At 35.0% G+C, this 18,439-nt stretch overlaps 1 protein-coding gene across 2 annotated transcripts in view; it reads right to left on the bottom strand.

Annotated features, from left to right (window-relative positions):
• CADM2 (cell adhesion molecule 2) overlaps nucleotides 1-18,439 on the bottom strand; it is a 249,991-nt gene that overhangs the window by 151,573 nt on the left and 79,979 nt on the right. Inside the window, exons 3-4 of one of the 2 annotated variants that reach the window (XM_068545629.1) lie at nucleotides 14,901-15,053; nucleotides 12,559-12,696 (exon numbers count right to left, since the gene is read on the bottom strand). In XM_068545629.1, the coding sequence (XP_068401730.1) occupies nucleotides 12,559-12,696; nucleotides 14,901-15,053 (291 nt within the window). Of the gene's footprint in view, nucleotides 1-12,558; nucleotides 12,697-14,900; nucleotides 15,054-18,439 lie in introns of those variants that run through there. The other variant, XM_068545631.1, reaches the window with a different exon arrangement.

Consider the following 18,439-nt stretch of genomic DNA (forward strand, 5'->3'; position numbering starts at 1 on the left):
GGCTTCACAGGTGAATTCTATCAAACATTTAGAGAAGAGCTAACACCCATCCTTCTCAAACTCTTCCAAAAAATTGCAGAGGAAGGAACACTCCCAAACTCATTCTATGAGGCCACCATCACCCGGATACCAAAACCAGACAAAGAAAATGTCTACAAAAAAAAAGAAAATTACAGACCGATAACACTGATGAATATAGATGCAAAAATCCTCAACAAAATACTAGCAAACAGAATCCAACAACACATTAAAAGGATCATACACCATGATCAAGTGGGATTTATCCCAGGGATGCAGGGATTCTTCAAGATACGCAAATCAATCAATGTGATACGCCATATTAACAAACTGAAGAATAAAAACCATATGATCATCTCAATAGATGCAGAAAAAGCTTTTGACAAAATTCAACACCCATTTCTGATAAAAACTCTCCAGAAAGTGGGCATAGAGGGAACCTACCTCAACATAATAAAGGCCATATATGACAAACCCACAGCAAACATCATTCTCAATGGTGAAAAACTGAAAGCATTTCCTCTAAGATCAGGAACGAGACAAGGATGTCCACTCTCACCACTATTATTCAACATAGTTCTGGAAGTCCTAGCCACGGCAATCAGAGAAGAAAAAGAAATAAAAGGAATACAAATTGGAAAAGAAGAAGGAAAACTGTCACTGTTTGCAGATGACATGGTACTATACATAGAGAATCCTAAAAATGCCACCAGAAAACTACTAAAGCTAATCAATGAATTTGGTAAAGTAGCAGGATACAAAGTTAATGCACAGAAATCTCTTGCATTCCTATACACTAATGATGAAAAATCTGAAAGAGAAATTATGGAAACACTCCCATTTACCATTGCAACAAAAAGAATAAAATACCTAGGAATAAACCTACCTAGGGAGACAAAAGACCTGTATGCAGAAAACTATAAGACCCTAATGAAAGAAATTAAAGATGACGCCAACAGATGGAGAGATATACCATGTTCTTGGATTGGAAGAATCAATATTGTGAAAATGACTATACTACCCAAAGCAATCTACAGATTCAATGCAATCCCTATCAAATTACCAATGGCATTTTTTATGGAACTAGAACAAATCATCTCATAATTTGTATGGAGACACAAAAGACCCTGAATAGCCAAAGCAGTCTTGAGGGAAAAAAACGGAGCTGGAGGAATCAGACTCCCTGACTTCAGACTCTACTACAAAGCTACAGTAATCAAGACAATATGGTACTGGCACAAAAACAGAAGATCCATAGATCAATGGAACAAGATAGAAAGCCCAGAGATAAACCCATGCACCTATGGTCAACTAATCTATGACAAAGGAGGCAAGGATATACAATGGAGAAAAGACAGTCTCTTCAATAAGTGGTGCTGGGAAAACTGGACAGCTACATGTAAAAGAATGAAATTAGAACACTCCCTAACACCATACACAAAAATAAACTCAAAATGGATTCGAGATCTAAATGTAAGACCAGACACTATAAAACTCTTAGAGGAAAACGTAGGAAGAACACTCTTTGACATAAATCACAGCAAGATCTTTTTTGATCCACCTCCTAGAGTAATGGAAATAAAAACAAAAATAAACAAATGGGACCTAATGAAACTTCAAACTTTTGCACAGCAAAAGAAACCATAAACAAGACGAAAAGACAACCCTCAGAATGGGAGAAAATATTTGCAAACAAATCAACGGACAAAGGATTAATCTCCAAAATATATAAACAGCTCATTCAGCTCAATATTAAAGAAACAAACACCTCAATCCAAAAATGGGCAGAAGACCTAAATAGACATTTCTCCAAAGAAGACATACAGATGGCAAAGAAGCACATGAAAAGCTGCTCAACATCACTAATTATTAGAGAAATGCAAATCAAAACTACAATGAGGTATCACCTCACACCAGTTAGAATGGGCATCATCAGAAAATCTACAAACAACAAATGCTGGAGAGGGTGTGGAGAAAAGGGAACCCTCTTGCACTGTTGGTGGGAATTTAAATTGATACAGCCACTATGGAGAACAGTATGGAGGTTCCTTTAAAAACTGAAAATAGAATTACCATACGACCCAGCAATCCCACTACTGGGCATATACCCAGAGAAAACCATAATTCAAAAAGACACATGCACCCCAATGTTCACTGCAGCACTATTTACAATAGCCAGGTCATGGAAGCAACCTAAATGCCCATCGACAGATGAATGGATAAAGATGTGGTACATATATACAATGGAATATTACTCCACCATAAAAAGTAATGAAATTGAGTCATTTGTTGAGACGTGGATGGATCTAGAGACTGTCATACAGAGTGAAGTAAGTCAGAAAGAGAAAAACAAATATCGTGTATTAACGCATGTATGTGGAACCTAGAAAAATGGTACAGATGAACCGGTTTGCAGGGCAGAAGTTGAGACACAGATGTAGAGAACAAACGTATGGACACCAAGGGGGGAAAACCGCGGTGGGGTGGGGATGGTGGTGTGCTGAATTGGGCGATTGCGATTGACATGTATACACTGATTTGTATAAAATTGATGACATAAGAACCTGCAGTATAAAAAATCAAACAAACAAAAACAACTAATACTAAACTTTCTTTGGGTTATTTGTATGGAAATATGTTAATATAAATGTTTCAGATATTACATGAAATTTCTAAAAATCTTCTATGTTCTGGTATAATGTTATAAGTCATAAGTCTAGTTATTACTTTAAAATGTATATCTCAGAAATAACTAAATTTCCTTGTCAATTGCATTATTATGAACTTTCATCAAATCTTTAACCGTGGTCATTTTCAGACAGTTCTGGGTGTACTCTGATGCTTTTGCAAAAATATTCCTATAAAAGGTTTTCATCTTCAAGAAATTCATGGAAAAGACTCTGACAAGTACAGGTTTCTGGTAACTGACTGTACTGCTGAACTGAATGAATAAGCATTTTCAGAACTCTAATGGAAAACTGATGAATTCACAAAAGTGCTAACAAAAGATCAAGATGAGAAAAAAATTAATTACATGGGACTGAGTGAACTGATGAGGATGATTATAATTTTTGTGACTTTCTGTTTGAATTAAAAAAAAAAATCCCACAAGGACCCAGAGGCAAAAAATATACAAATCAATTTTCACTGCAAAGTAAAGGAGCTGTTACAGTGGAGGATTACTGGACAGAATGTCAATATTATGACATAGTATGAGTGTGTTTCGTGTTTGGTAATTGCAATCATTGTTGCTTTTGCTGTGGTCACCCATTTACAATGCTTGGTGTCAGTTTATTTATCTCTTGTAAAAATAAAATACAGTGTGTGTGTGTGTGTGTGTGTGTGTGAAAAAAATAAATAATAAATAAATAAATAAAAACGTTGATTAAAAACATGAATTAACAACAAAGGAAAACATTATTTTGTTGATAGAATGCTCATTCTTGACAATAAGTGAAATCCAGTCAAAGATTTATACTTACTTATGTCATTATATATACATGCTGGAACTTTTCTTTCCATTCCCACAATAATGTATAACAGCACTGAATTTCTATAGCTAAACTAAATAATTTTTAGCTTTAAAACTAGCAGAATTAATAATCTAAAATATTTTGTCAAAGTGAGTATGGATACATTTTACACTTATTCATGTTCATCCCCTTAAAATGTATTATATCATCTTAAAACAAATAAGCAGTCAGACAAAATTAAAACATACTACCACTTAGATAAAAGTATTATTTCTCTACATTTCAAAAACAAAGGCAAAATAACTTTTGCTTCCAGCCTAGCAGAATAACAAAGTTGGATCTACCTCTTATCTGAAAACAAGAGTTTTCAAGATACTGAACCTAACAATAATGGACAGTTATCCCAGAGAGATGGAAAATGAATGAGATGAACCCTAAAATTTGTCCCTGCTTAATGCCTTGAGAGATTTTCTAGACTGTGGTGTGTGGAGGGAAACCCATGCAGACCCTGGTGGCCTCCCCAAGTTATGCTGATGGAGCTGGGTGTCTAAGAAGGCCACAGCAGCTAGAGTTTATAGGGCAGAGTATCAAAAACGAAAGAGCTACACAAAGAGATGACTCCAGACATCTGCAGTGTCCCTCACAGTATTTGGCAAAGTAATTATTGATCGGTGTATCTGTGTGAAGGAAGTGTTTGGGGGTAGGACAAGAACTATCAAAAAGGATTAGAGGAAATAGTACATGATGCTTTCGCAGGCAGGGAATAATGCCTGTTCTAACTAACCTGACTGAAAAAAACTCATAATTGGTACCCTGGGCACTCAGAGGATTTTATCTGAGTAATGAGAATTAAGTAATTCTAAGAATAAAAGCTGCTCTGGTCCCACCTAAGAAATTTAAAAGAAGCTCTGAAAGTATTAAACTCTAAACTACTTAACCAGAACAAAGCTTAAGAGTACTTATAGGAATAGGAGAACATTCAGTACCAGAAATGTAAAACTTATAATGTCTGGAATCCAATCAAAAAATACTCTGCATTCAAAGAAGCAGGAAAATGCTATCTATAACGAGATCAATCAATCTATCAAAACTGACCTAGGAATAATACAGCTGAGAGAAAGAAAAGACAAGGGCATTGAAAATATAAAATCACTCAAAATACATGCAAAACCTAAAAATATGAAATTTTTGGAAGTAATTCTTTGTGATCTTGGATTAGGCAAAAACATCTTACATATAATACCAAAGCATGATTCAAAAAAGTAAAAAATAATAATACTAAAATTTAAAAGTTGGATTTCATGAAGGAGTACAACCACTTTGAAAAATCGTTTGGAAATGCCTTTAAAAATTAAACATGTGTCTTCTATATGACCCAGCCATTCTGCTCCTAGGCATTTACACAAGAGAAATAAGAGCACAGATACATACAAAGACTTACACCCAAATGTTCATAGCAGCTTTACTGCAATGGCCCCAAACTGTAAACACCACAAATGTCTATCCCCAGATAAATGGATAAACAAATTATAGTACAGATATATATAACAGAATATGAATCAGCAATAGACAGCAACAACCTTTATATATGCAACATGGATGAATCTCAGAATATTCATCCTGAGGGAAATAAATCAAAGAAGAGTATATACTATACGATTAGATTTATATAAAATTCTAGAAAATGTAATCTATAATGACATAAAGTAGAATAGTGGTTTACTGGAATTGAGATGGGGGGTGGGCAAAGAAGGCCAGGAGGAAGGAATCATGAAGGTGTATGAACAAACTTTTGTAGATGATGAATTTGTTCATTATCTTGATCGTAGTGATGGTCTCATCACCATATACACTTGTGAAATAATACCAAACTGCACACATAAAATATGTGTAGATTGTTTTTTGTCCATTATATCTCAATAAAGTTGCTTTTAAAAAATAAGAAAATTTTAAAAAGTTTCTCAAAGATTTTTGGTGATCATTTGCTTTCATCAGCCGCTCACACTCAGATGAAACAACTGTTTTATCTCTTTCCAGAAAGATGTTTTATGTATCTCATTGTATCTTGAGAGAGTATTGAGGTAATACACTCAACAGCATTTAGAAAACCCCAAGTTGTATGTACACACACACACACACACACACACACACACACACCTCACTTACAGGTATTACTAATGCTATTTCTTTTTCTCATTTAATACGGGGTCCAGCATGATTCAGATTTAAATGGCAAGGACACTTTCAAAGAGGTAAGTTCAAATAAAAGAACTCAAAAAATCATTGATATATGGTATATACTCTGTAAGTTTAAACACTAACACTTTTAATTAATCCTTATCACACGTGATACAGGAGCTTTAAGCTCAGGGCACACAAATATCTCCTTTTTATTTTCTTTTGTGTTTAGCTCGAGAGAATTCACCATCTCTGTGTTACATGTTAGTATTTCACTTATTTAAATTAAGGCTCTGTGCAACTGACATTAAATGAAGTATTAGGCCAAAACTAGTTTTACAACACCAGGGAGAATATTTAAATTAAATATATAATTACTGTTTCTCAAAGTAGATTCCACAAAGTTCAATGCAAGAAACACAGAACAAATTTTAAAAATCATATGGCCAAAGAATACTGCTAAGATGTTGTCTAACAGAAATTTGCATTAATTCTCAGAAATGTTAAAGCACTAAAGTGCATTTTGATTTAGTTTTAGAGAATCTCCCTCTAAGAATAGATTCATAAAGGACATAGAATATCGAGTCATTTTCTAAACGTATTAGATTAGGACCTCCTCTCTTTCTTTCTTTGAATATCTATTAATACTTGGCTTACTGGTCTCTAATTCTATGCATTCTCAAACTATAGTGAGCCTAAGCATCAACAGAGGTACTTAATAAATATTAGGACTTCTAGGCTTGACAGCAGAAATTCTGATTTTAAAGGTCTACATTGAGACCAGGAATCTTCATTTTTCTAACTAGTACCTCAGGTGATTCTAATCCGAGGCTACCTTTTAAGAAACACAACATTCAGAAATTCACTCTCAAGTTTCCAAATGCTGAAAAATTATTTACTAAGTAGCTTATAGTACAATTATACTATATTTAGCCAACTTGAAAATGAGCTGCTGCATTATTTTTGATTAACACTAAAGTGTATGTGAAGAGTCCTGTTCACACAGGGCAACACAGCTAAAGTCAGCTTAAGCTTGATGGTCCAACATCTGAAACAAACAATGTATACTAAGTAAATAACACTTGTAGAATACAGGCAATACTATTAGGCACTGACAAGCTTCAGTGACTCCCCACAAAGTCAGGCTTTGATGAATATGCAGGTTACTACATAGCATGATTCTCAGGGTCAGAAGGAAGTACTGAGGGGGTTTCTGTTGGGAGTGTGCTGCACAAATAAAGGGTGATAACTATTTATAGAGGCTAAAACTAAAAATGTCCTTCGTAAGAGATGATAGACCTTTGTGTTATCAGAATCCCTTTCTTAATCGTAAGTCACCTAACTCCAAAAGCCTGCCAAGTTTAACTTTTAGATTCTACCAATATATAGTTACTTCAACCTCAAAGAATAAACATATTATCATTTATTTCTGAACTAATTTCTCCTAATGCCTTTCTTATTTCCACATGTTCACTAACCAAGTTGTGTTGGCACCCAAATTGTGTTGTCTTTGACCCTTGTTTTTGCTCCATCTCCCAGACTCATTCACCAAGTTCACCTGAAATTTGTCTTCTCTTTTAAATCCATCCATTTAAAAAAATGCCATTTCATCCATTAGTTCAGGGCCTTACTAATTCATGTTTGAAAGGTCCCTTAAATATTCTTCCAGCCTTCAGCTTTCTTCCCCAATTCAAGTGCTGGGTCTTAGATTTGGAATATTCAAGCTCATTCTTTGTCAGATGTGTGACTATGAGAAATCATTCTGCCTTTCTGGATCTCAGTTTCCTGTTACTGGTGCATAATAAATGATTAAAAGCTTAGTGTCCTAAAGCAATATGCATTTATTATCTCACAATTTCAGTGGATTAAGAGTCCAGATAGGGCTTATCCTGGTCCTCTTCTCAGTGTCACCAGGCTGAAATCATGGTGTTGGCTGAGGCTGTGATTCCCATCTAGGTTTTAGAGTCCTCTACAAACTCACTGATTGTTGGCAAATTTACTTCCTTGACGCTGTATGTCCGAGGTCCCCATTTTCTCACTAGCTGCCACTCAGGAACAGCTTTCAGCTCCTAGAGGTCACCCACAGCTCTTTGTCACATGGCCCCTATAGACAGTACACACATGGCTATTTGCTTCCTTCCAGGCCAGGAGGAGGATGTCTGACTCTTTATTCTTTTATAAAAACTTCACCTCATTATGTCAGGTTTCCCTTAGTAATCTCCCTTTGATGAACTCAAAAGGGATCCATAATTATATCTGTAAAATCCCTTTTGCCATGTAAGGTAACATGATCAACATGATCAGGGCAGTGATATCACATATATTCTCAAGTCCTTCCTACACTCCAGGGGAAAAGATTATACAAAAATGTGGGTCATTGAGGGTTCTCATAGAATTCTGCCTAACACATTCATGTAAAAGCTAGTTGGCTGGAAAAGAAAATCTTAAGATTTTATGATGATAACTGCTCAAACTACAAGTTACTAAACTTATACATGGAATGGAAAGTTTATACAAGTTCTCAGGACACTGATAGATTTAGGAAGGCAATACACATTTTTTCCTTACACTAAATGGCAAAATTTCCAACTTCCTAGCTACACAGAAGATTAAAAGCTACAGTGAAACCCCCTGCAGTTTTGAATACAGAGCTGCCCAGAGGCACCAAAGGGATTTCTGAGTCAGACTCATCGGGAGGAAAAAGGAGAGTTAGATGAAAATTATGATTATTCATTCCACCGTTTAAAGCGTATAGAAGAAAGTGTTTCACCACTGCCTACAGAATAAATTCCAAACTCCTTAATCTGGAGTAAAAGATCTTCCATGACTTAACTGGCCCCTACCTTCCCGTTTATCTCTCATGTCTGTATCAAACAGAAAGTTTCAGTTCCTTCAAACAATCACATGCTTTTACTCTGCATAAACACATGGTTTCTTTCTTTAGGATGATCTACCACCTACTTTTACCCACAACCCATATAGTGAATTCCGTTCATCGTTTAAGATCCACTTATTCATTTAACATATACTTACTGAGTACTCTCATTCATCAATGAACTCTCGTCTTTACCTCTGCCACAAAGTAGGGCACATCTCTGTTTCTTGTTTTGTACAAAAGCTGTAGCCAGTTCATATGTCTGTTACTATACTTGTTAGATCTTATGTTTATATGTCCATCCCCCAAAAGTGAATACCTCAAAGAAATAATTCTGTTTTGGTTATATTTCTAGGACTAATTCAGGGATTGTTACAACTCACCAATCATGGTTTGCTCAAGATAGTAATAATAATGATAACAATAATAATAATATCTAAAATATATTCAGTGATTCCTTATACTGTGAAAACACTTTATACATATTGGCTTGTATGAAATCCTTGCAATAGCACTTTGAGGCAAGCTTTATAATCCTCATTTATTAGATGAGAAAACTAAAGTTCAGAGGCAGAGGCAAGACTTCAATATGTTACTGATACTTGTCAACATTAAGTTCTCTATACACCAGTGTGGTCCCCAGGCAGGAGGACCCTCATCACTCACCAATTCAACACACTGCTAAATATATACGTTCTCGGTTTCCAACCCAGATCTACTCAATCAGAAAATCTGGGGTCAGGCCCCTATAATCTGAGTTTTAACAGACCCTGGAGGTGATGATGATGCCTGCTAAAGTTTGAGAACCACGCTGTGTAATCTAACATGGAAATACCATGGCCAAGAAAATGTGATCAGCTAGGACTATGAAACAACTTTCTCCCAGAAACTTGGTGATTAAATTCATATGTTAGATAATAATGGAGAAAAAAATGTACAGAACAATGACTCCTCCTGAAATCAGAAGTCACTTTGAAAGCCCCTACCTCTATCATACAGAGTCTGAAACAACACAGTGTCAATATGCTGAACTGGCCAGTGTTTAGTCAAAACATATGGAAAATAATACTTTCCCTTGACTGTAATAACTACTTTGGGATTTACATAATGTTATACATTCCTCTTTATAGGAAAGTACTCCTCATAGCTGGTTTTATCACCCCAAAGGCATTTTAAACTTCTCCAGGTCAAGGTTCTTGTTTTCTTCATTTGGATATTCACTCATGCACCATAGAATGCTGTATAATTGGGACACATTTTAACAATTTCTTATCGAATTGAATTTAACTGGATTTGATTAGCCTATCTTTTCCAATTCCTTACACTAGGGAGTGTCTTTTTAAAAAATTTCAAGTGATATTATAGTAAAAATTGTTACATGATAATAGGAAGTCAAATTTTGATTTCTGAAAAGACAAGAGTGCAAGATAAGGATAGAACACTCCTTTCAGTGATGTGTATCTGCTGAGGGATTTTAGAGCAAACTTTCACTTCACATGTATAGAGCACAGCAATAGTAATGAACGTGCATTCTGTATAGAGTACTAAATACAGCATATTTGCCTATACACCTATAAAAACATTTTAGAGAACTCAGGAAGTTCACCATATCATTGTAAAGACAAACTATGTAAACATGCAAAATAAGAGTTATAAACAAATAAAGAGCTATATAGATGAATGCAAGTGTAGGAATAATAAATGCTCTATTAATGGCCATGCATTGAAGAGCACAGAAAAAACAAAGCTTCACTACTTCTGAATAGAACACAGAACCAAATGCTGATTCTGTATATGGTTTTCTCTTGATTTTCATTCTAGTCTTGATTCAGATGATTTTAAAGTATGGTGTTTATAAGATCAAAATTTCATGTTTTTACATATAAACAAAAGTCCCCTCTCTACCTAGTTTATGAATAAATCTGGCATTCAGAGCAGAAGCCAAATTTGTCAAAAATTAAGATATTTTATAAAAATATTTGTAATGAAAACATTATGTGTTTCTCATAAGGCTACAATGTTAAAAACAATCAACCAATATTAATGACTAGTATGTTAGTCTCTGACCTCCCTGAGGATATGTTTATCCAAAACACAAATAAAATGGCAAGAAATTAAGAGAAACTAACTCACTCACTAACTAATTATGTCAGAATTCAGAAAGAGATGCATGTAGGTAATAAAACAATTTAACCGAAGGAGAGTATTTAAGAACATTCTAACATAAACCAAGCCTTTCACATAGAAAACCACCTGATTTGTAAGAATTCACTGCCAGGAGCTTTCTTATAGGCCAAGGAAATCGGATTTTAAACTTATCCTCCAGGTTAGGACTTTCAATCAGAAGTGCTTAAGCAGAAAAAGTGGCTGGATTAGACCCTTGTCATAGTAAGATAACTCTGGGTGCAGTGTAGAGGGTCCATTTAGAAAAGCTCCAACCAAGACTAGACATTTAACACACTAACCTAAACAAATATATCCTAAAGGCAGAATTAGAATGGATGGTACTGAGCCCTGGCAGAATATAAGAGCAAGTTTAACTCAGCAAAGTGAGTATCTAACTTGTGAAATGGGTGCTTGTACTTCTCCAAAGTTAGTCCAATAAAATGTATTTATTAGAAGTTCTAAAGTAAAGGTAGTAATTATGGATAAATTACAGATAGTTCCTTGTTTTGGGAAAAAAATATAAAGACAGAAAGTAATTAAAATAGAAAAGAGGTAGAATAATTGTATGGATTGTAAACCCATAATTTCTTAGTAATATAGGCAATTCTACCTGTTGGGCCTCCATGCCTAAGTAAGATACTTGAATTACAAGTTAAAATAGCCAGAATGGTTTGCATCAACCTATCTCCTAGAAGGTTACCTTGAGAATAATACATATTACTATATAAATAGGAAAAATTTTTAACAAGCATAATAGATGATTCTTATATTCGGGTTTTAATGTACATGTGATGTCAGGTCCAAGATTTCTGTATGTGGGGTACAAAAACCACTACCAGACTTACTAGCCATCTCCTCTATAAACTTCTTAATCCACCCTAAAAAAGTGTGTGTGTGCACGTGTGTGTTTAAGTGTATCAAGTAAGAGCAGAATTATGCTGAATATTTACATTTCTGTGCATTTTTACTGAGACAAGCACATTATTTTACCCTGTGTGAGAACTACTGAAAAACAGATTTATTGATATTTAGCTAGTTTTATTCTCAAAACTTTGTATTTTCAGAACTAACAAGTTGAAGAAATAATTCATGGAGCTTCTCTGTCTATAATCTAAATACTACAGATGAGCTCTAAAATAATCATATCTAACATGAACACTTAGCCCTTGCTATTGCCAAGTACCAATCTGTGTGTTTTTTATATATTAACTTATTTATTTCTCCAAGTTTCCCACTAGATATATATCATTTTTTAAAAGATTTATTATTTATCTATTTATTAATTTAATCTATTTTTGGCGGCATAAGGTCTTAGTTGCCACGCACAGACTCTTCCTTGAGGCATGCTAAACATTCGTTGCGGCGCGCGGGCTTCTCTCTAGTTGTGGTGCGCGGGTTTTCTCTTCTCTAGTTGTGGTGCACACGCTCCAGGGCGTGTGGGCTCTGCAGTTTGGGGCACTCAGGCTCTCTAGTTGAGGCGCTCGAGCTCAGTAGGTGTGGTGCATGGGCTTATTTGCCCCGCAGCATGTGGGATCTTAGTTCCCTGACCAGGGATCAAACCCACGTCCCCTGCATTATAAGGTGGATTCTTTACCACTGGATCACCAGGAAAGTCTCTAGATATATATCATTTTAAAACTGTTTTACATAAGAGAAAAATGGGGCACACAGAGATGATACTAATATACCTTGTAAAATTACCTAATTTAAGGTAAATCTGGTTCAAATTACACTTAATCAGAAAGTGACTGTGGTTTGAAAAGGAAAATGTAAAATGCCCTGAATCTAACACTTCACACTAATTTCAGCACATTAATTTTGATTTGGAGACCTTTCCCCTTTCCTTACCTTTAATCTCTTTGTCATTTTTGAACCATCTTATATCAGCTGCAGGTTTACTACCAGATGTTTTACAAGTCAGCTGCATCAAGTCTCCCTCCATAACTGGGGATGAAAATCCGCTGATTTGAGGCTTCTCAGGAACACCTGAAATTTAAGCAAATGAATGAAGTAAACATTAATCTCCAGGGTTGATTTGTTCTTACGACTATGACTTCCACAAACAAAGCTAAACTGGGTGTTTAACTGACAATAACTTCAATCAAGAATAATAAACCAAAACATAATAATAATAAACTGCTATATAATAAAATAAATGACAAAATACATAAAAAATATATAGCAAGATATATATACACATACATACAAACACATATGTGTGTCTGTGTAAATATGCATATGTGTGTGTATATTATCCAGAAAGCATTTAAAATGCGTTTAGTTAAAGTAGTTTTTTTAAATTAAATTTTACCTGCAGAAATACTCTTTGTAATCTTAAAAACAACCGTATCTTAAGATTTATTACCAGTGTGGGGATTTAAGAAGGTAGATTGTTTGCATTGGGCAAAAAAAAATCCACAAAGCATATTTCTTCATTCTTTAGCAAACTGTGATTTAACCAAAATAGCACATTTCATTCCTGATTTCAGAATTCTTAATGCTTAAAAAATATTGTTATCCTCTGTGTACCTTTTTCTAGAAGATGCATTTTGGAATAAGGGATTCATTAATAATTGCAACTATACTTATTTTTCTGATTCTTCTAAAGTAGAGAATGTCTCTTGATGTCATTTGTGTTAGAAATGTAATTGCAGTTTTGTGGAGCATGATATGTATTACTTTTAATGCTAGTTAATGCTAGCTACTTATTACCTTTTCTAGTCCAAATCATCCAATGAATAAGCAGATAACTAATATTCAGAGATAGACATTGATGATTTAAATAATAGAACATTACACATTTTGGAGGCAATAATATTCTGCTGTCATGACAGAGGTTTATTAAAATTTCTTCTAAAAGTATTCAATAATAAAGGCAGACTGAAAGTTTCTTTATTGTACTATTTAATTCAGTTTGAAAAGAATAAAATGTAAAAATGTTGGAAGGCACCAATAAAAGAAATACAAACTAAAGCAACAACAAGAACAACAAAGATAAATGACAGATCAACATACTCCACTAGCTGGCTAGCTTTTTTTTTTTTTTTTCGTTCACCTTCATATAGCTTTTTTAAAAAAAAAACATGTCACATCACCATTTAATAAACTGAAATTAGCCACTTTCCTATTTCTTGGGGTCTCAAGTTGGCTCTCTGCAGAACAATACATTAATCTTAGGCAGCTGCTATCCTGAGATACTCCATTTAGTGGGTGTATTTTGTCCTTAATGGCCAACTTGTGAAGATTTTTATACAATAGTCCCAGTGGGACTTGCAAAGAAACATATTTCATATCCTATGCACAAAACCAATTCACTAGCAGGATTAACTTTAATATTCTCACCCAAAAGAACAGCATGCATTAGTTCATTTAAATGCAGTGTTATGCCTTTATCTATCAAAAAAGGAAGGCAAGCTAGGGGCGAAAAAAAAAAAAGATCAATCTTTAAATTTCTCTAACTTGTTCAGTGCACAGGTGTGTTTCAATGAACTCCAGCAATTTCAGCTGATTGGGCCACTGACGTCTGTGGAATCACAGAGAGCTGTGAGCTGCAAGCTTATTTTCTCAGAAACTCTATGTATGTATTGCTTTTTGGTGTCACTATAACCTTTAGAAAAATGGCCCGATACTTAGAGAATAAAAAAAAAAGAAGCTACAAGCTGCATGCGCAAGCGACATTATGTACTTCATTTAGTAATCTAGAAAACTACAAAGCTAAAAGGCAAGAAGACAAACAGAAATGTTAGGGTCATTTAAATACACTAAAATACACAAACGGTCATATTTGGAAGCCAATAGATATTAAGGAAGATCCCATTAGGTGACTGATGATGAGGTGGAGGAGCATCTGATAGACACATTGAATTCATTATGTTCATTATTCTATCACTTTATAAAAGGATTACCATGTATACAATATAGAGATGATTTGACACAAAGGAATTCAGCTGAAAATCAAGAAACCTGGTGTCTATTGCTGGCTAAGAAACAAAATGGCTGTTTGCTCTTGGGAAGTCATACAAATCTTTACACCTCTCTTTATCTATTTATAAAATGGGGGAAATGACTAAGTGATTTTTTTAATGCTTTTTGATGATCCTCAAAGTGTAGATCTGTTATTGAATCATGTTGCTGTAGCTGTACACATCTCTCTGGCTTGTGATCACATGGTGTTAGTCCCTTGCACTTACCCAGAACAGTGAGATAGGCCTTGGAAGTTTTGACAGGCATTGTAAATAAAGAACAGGTGTACTGTCCTTCATCAGAGAGAGAGACATCACTGACGCTGATACTCAGTTCATGCCAGGAAGCCCGAACCAGCTCGATCCTATTGTCCCTTAAAGCTGGAAAAAGAAAATACTGAAAATGTGAATAACAACATTAGGAAAAGTCGCTACTGTTAGACTACATATTTTTAGCACAACACAATAAACATTTTCTTTGGCCATATGTCTAAATCTGGTTTCCTGAAACGTTTTAAAGGAAGGTTTAAATATATTGAAATATTTTATCAGATTTAAAAATCAAAGTAGAATTAAATGTTCCTTAATGTTCTGAGAAATAACTTTTTAATTAAATGATTGCATCTAGTAAGTACAATACCTTGGATGAGGTAGATATTGATGGTGATAAAAATGGCTTTCCTTCACAAAGTCTTTCATGAGTTGTCAGTACCAAGAAAAGCTATAAACAAAAAGGTTCACTTCTATGCCCAGATAAATTTGGGAAAACTATGACTGCTCAGTTCCTTCTAGGAAACCAACAATGAACCTTAGCATATTGAAAGTTCTCTGCAGTAGAGACACCTGTTAAACTTTTTTAAAATCAGAGCTAACTTTCAGCTGAAAAGCACCTGTAGTGTACCTGATGTTAAATTTGCTCTGACTGGTTGGTGCCTCTGCTGTACTGTCTGTTAAATACTTTTAATATATTCTTTGGTTCAAACCACCTTTTCTATCACAGAACACTTGTTTTCACAGATCTCTTAGCATCTTGGTTATTTATGCTTCTTTTAAATCATTTTGGGAAAAGCATTAAAAAACTTAAATATCACTATATGCTCCACTAAGGACAGCTATAAAACCAGGAATGAAGCAAGAGGTGACTAAAGGAGTACTCTGAAAGGTAGAAAGAGGAAAGGGGACTGGTTAGGGATACCAGAACCTAAGGAATAACACAGTGTCTCTCTAACCAATTGTAAAAGGCATTTGAGTCCCGGCTTCTTCCAACCATAACCTAGCAACAGAAGGTGGCCTAGGTAGACTCATTTTTATCGCAGAGCAAATGGGATTCCCACCAAGAACTTCGGGAGAGACTGGACCACCCCCAAGGGGAATCAGTCGGGAGCATCACTGTCATGGAAAGCAATCTCTTTCTCCATTGGGCTGGAGACTCCCCTTCCCTACTGAGAGACGATGGTCAATTGGGCAGCACAGGCAGTGGGTCAATCCTTCTATAACAATTACCCAGCCCTTGAAGTGATCTTTGACGAGCTAAAGAACCATTTATCCCACCTAGAGCCATCAGGAAGCCTTGCTTCCTTAGGTGGCACCAGTAGGGATCAGTACAACTCCCGGTGGAAATAGACAACTCAAAGTGACCAAATAGCACCACAAAGGCTCTGAAAATTAAATTGTTGGTGGAACCATAGCCCACAAATGTAAGCCAGGACCTGTGTGCTGAACCTATATAGACGATGTAAATAGTATCCAGAGTCTCCTAACACAATAACCAAAATGTCCAGCATGTGATAAAAGAAGAATTACTGGTCATACCAAATACCAGGCAAAACATAACTTGAATGAGAAAAAGTAATCCACAGATGCTAACACTGAGTTGAAATGGATGTTAGAATTATCTGACAGAGAATTTAAAGCCATCATAAAATTACTTTAACAAGCAATTACTAATTATCTTGAAACAAATACAAAATAGAAAATCTCAGCAAACTAAAGAAGTTATTTAAAAAAAGAACCAAAGGAAAGTACAGAAGTCAAAAATACAACAACCAAAATAAAAACTCACTGGATTGGATAAATAGTACAATGAGACAACAGAGGATAGAATCAGTGAACTTAAGGACAGACCAATACAAGTCACTGGATCTGAACAAGAGAGAGAAAACAGATTGGAAAACCAATCAAAAACACAAAAAATCGGAATCTTGCGGACCTGTGGGACAATAACAAAACATCCAACATTGGTACCATATAAGTCCCAAAAGAAGAGAAAGACAGTGGGGCGGAAAGAATTTAAGAAATAATGGTCAAAAACTTCACAAGTCAGGCAAAAGAAATAAACGTACAAAATCAAGGAGAGGAGCAAACTCAAACAGGATAAACCCCAAAAGGTCCATATCAAGATACAGTGAAATTAAACTCCTGAAATCCAAAGACAAAGGAAAAAAATCTTAAGAGCAGCCAGAGAGAAAGACATATTACCTATAAGAAAACACCATTTCAAATGACAATATATGACCTCATCTGAAATTATGGAGGTCAGCGGCAGTGGCACGTTTTTCAAGTGCTGAAAGAAAAGAACTGTTGATCGTGAATTCTTATCCAGTGAAACCAACGTTCAGGAATCAAGGGGAAATAAATATATTTTTAGAAGGAGGAAAACTAAGAACATGTTTCTCTAGCAGATCCGTCTTAAAGAAAAGTTAAAGTTCTTCAAACAGAAAAGAAGAAATTTTGAAACATCAAGAAGGAAGAACAAGTGAGAGAACAAAAAATATGGGTAAATACAATATAGACTACTCTGCTGCATTTTCCTGACTATATGATGGTTAAAACAAAAATTATACCATCAGCTGATGCAGTGTTCAACATGTAAAGAAGGAATAGTCAAAACAAATAAAAAGTGTCAGGGCAAAAGGACCTAATGGAAGAAAGGTTTCCATACTTTACCAGAAGTGGTAAAACTGGTAGACTGTGCTAAGTCGTATATGTATAGCATTTCAATACCTGGAGCAACTACTAAGAAAATATACAAAGTGATACATTCAAAAACTTTATAGATAAATTAAGATGAAATCCTTTTATATAGTGTCTTGAAATAACTAAAATTATAGAGATGGAGAAAAGATTAGTTCTTACCAACGGTTAAGGTTAGTAAGGGGTGGAGGGGAGTGGGAGTGATATGAGTGTGGTTATAAAACTACAGCACAAAGGATCCTTGTGGTGATAGAACCGCTTTGCATCTTGACTGTGGTGATGGATACATTAACCTACATATGTAATGAAACTGGATAAAACTAAACACACACACATACACACACACACACACACACACACACACACACACACACAAACGAGTACATGTAAAACCGGTGAAACTCAAATAAGATTGGTGGACTATGTCAATGTCTATTTTCTAGCTGTGATATCTTTCCAAGATGTTATTTGGGTAGAGGGTACATGGATTTCTCTGTATTATTTCTCACAACTGGGTATGAATCTACAATAATAACTCAGCTTAAAATATTTCATGCACATTATATGGAATGGGGAAATGGTTTTGATATCAAAGTTTGAAACTCATTATATACATTTGCCACAGAGTAAGAGGGGGATCCCAAGTGCCATGTATTCTTAAATTGCCTATACCTTTCCTCTGTGCTTTGTGAGAGGAGCAGGGAATTAAAAAATATATTTGGTAAAATTCTAAATTTTCATGATTTTAAATATACTTTAAAAATCATCCTCCCACTTACTCAGTAACACACACC

The sequence above is a fragment of the Eschrichtius robustus genome, chromosome 6 (assembly GCF_028021215.1).
Source record: "Eschrichtius robustus isolate mEscRob2 chromosome 6, mEscRob2.pri, whole genome shotgun sequence".
Lineage (NCBI taxonomy): Eukaryota > Metazoa > Chordata > Mammalia > Artiodactyla > Eschrichtiidae > Eschrichtius > Eschrichtius robustus.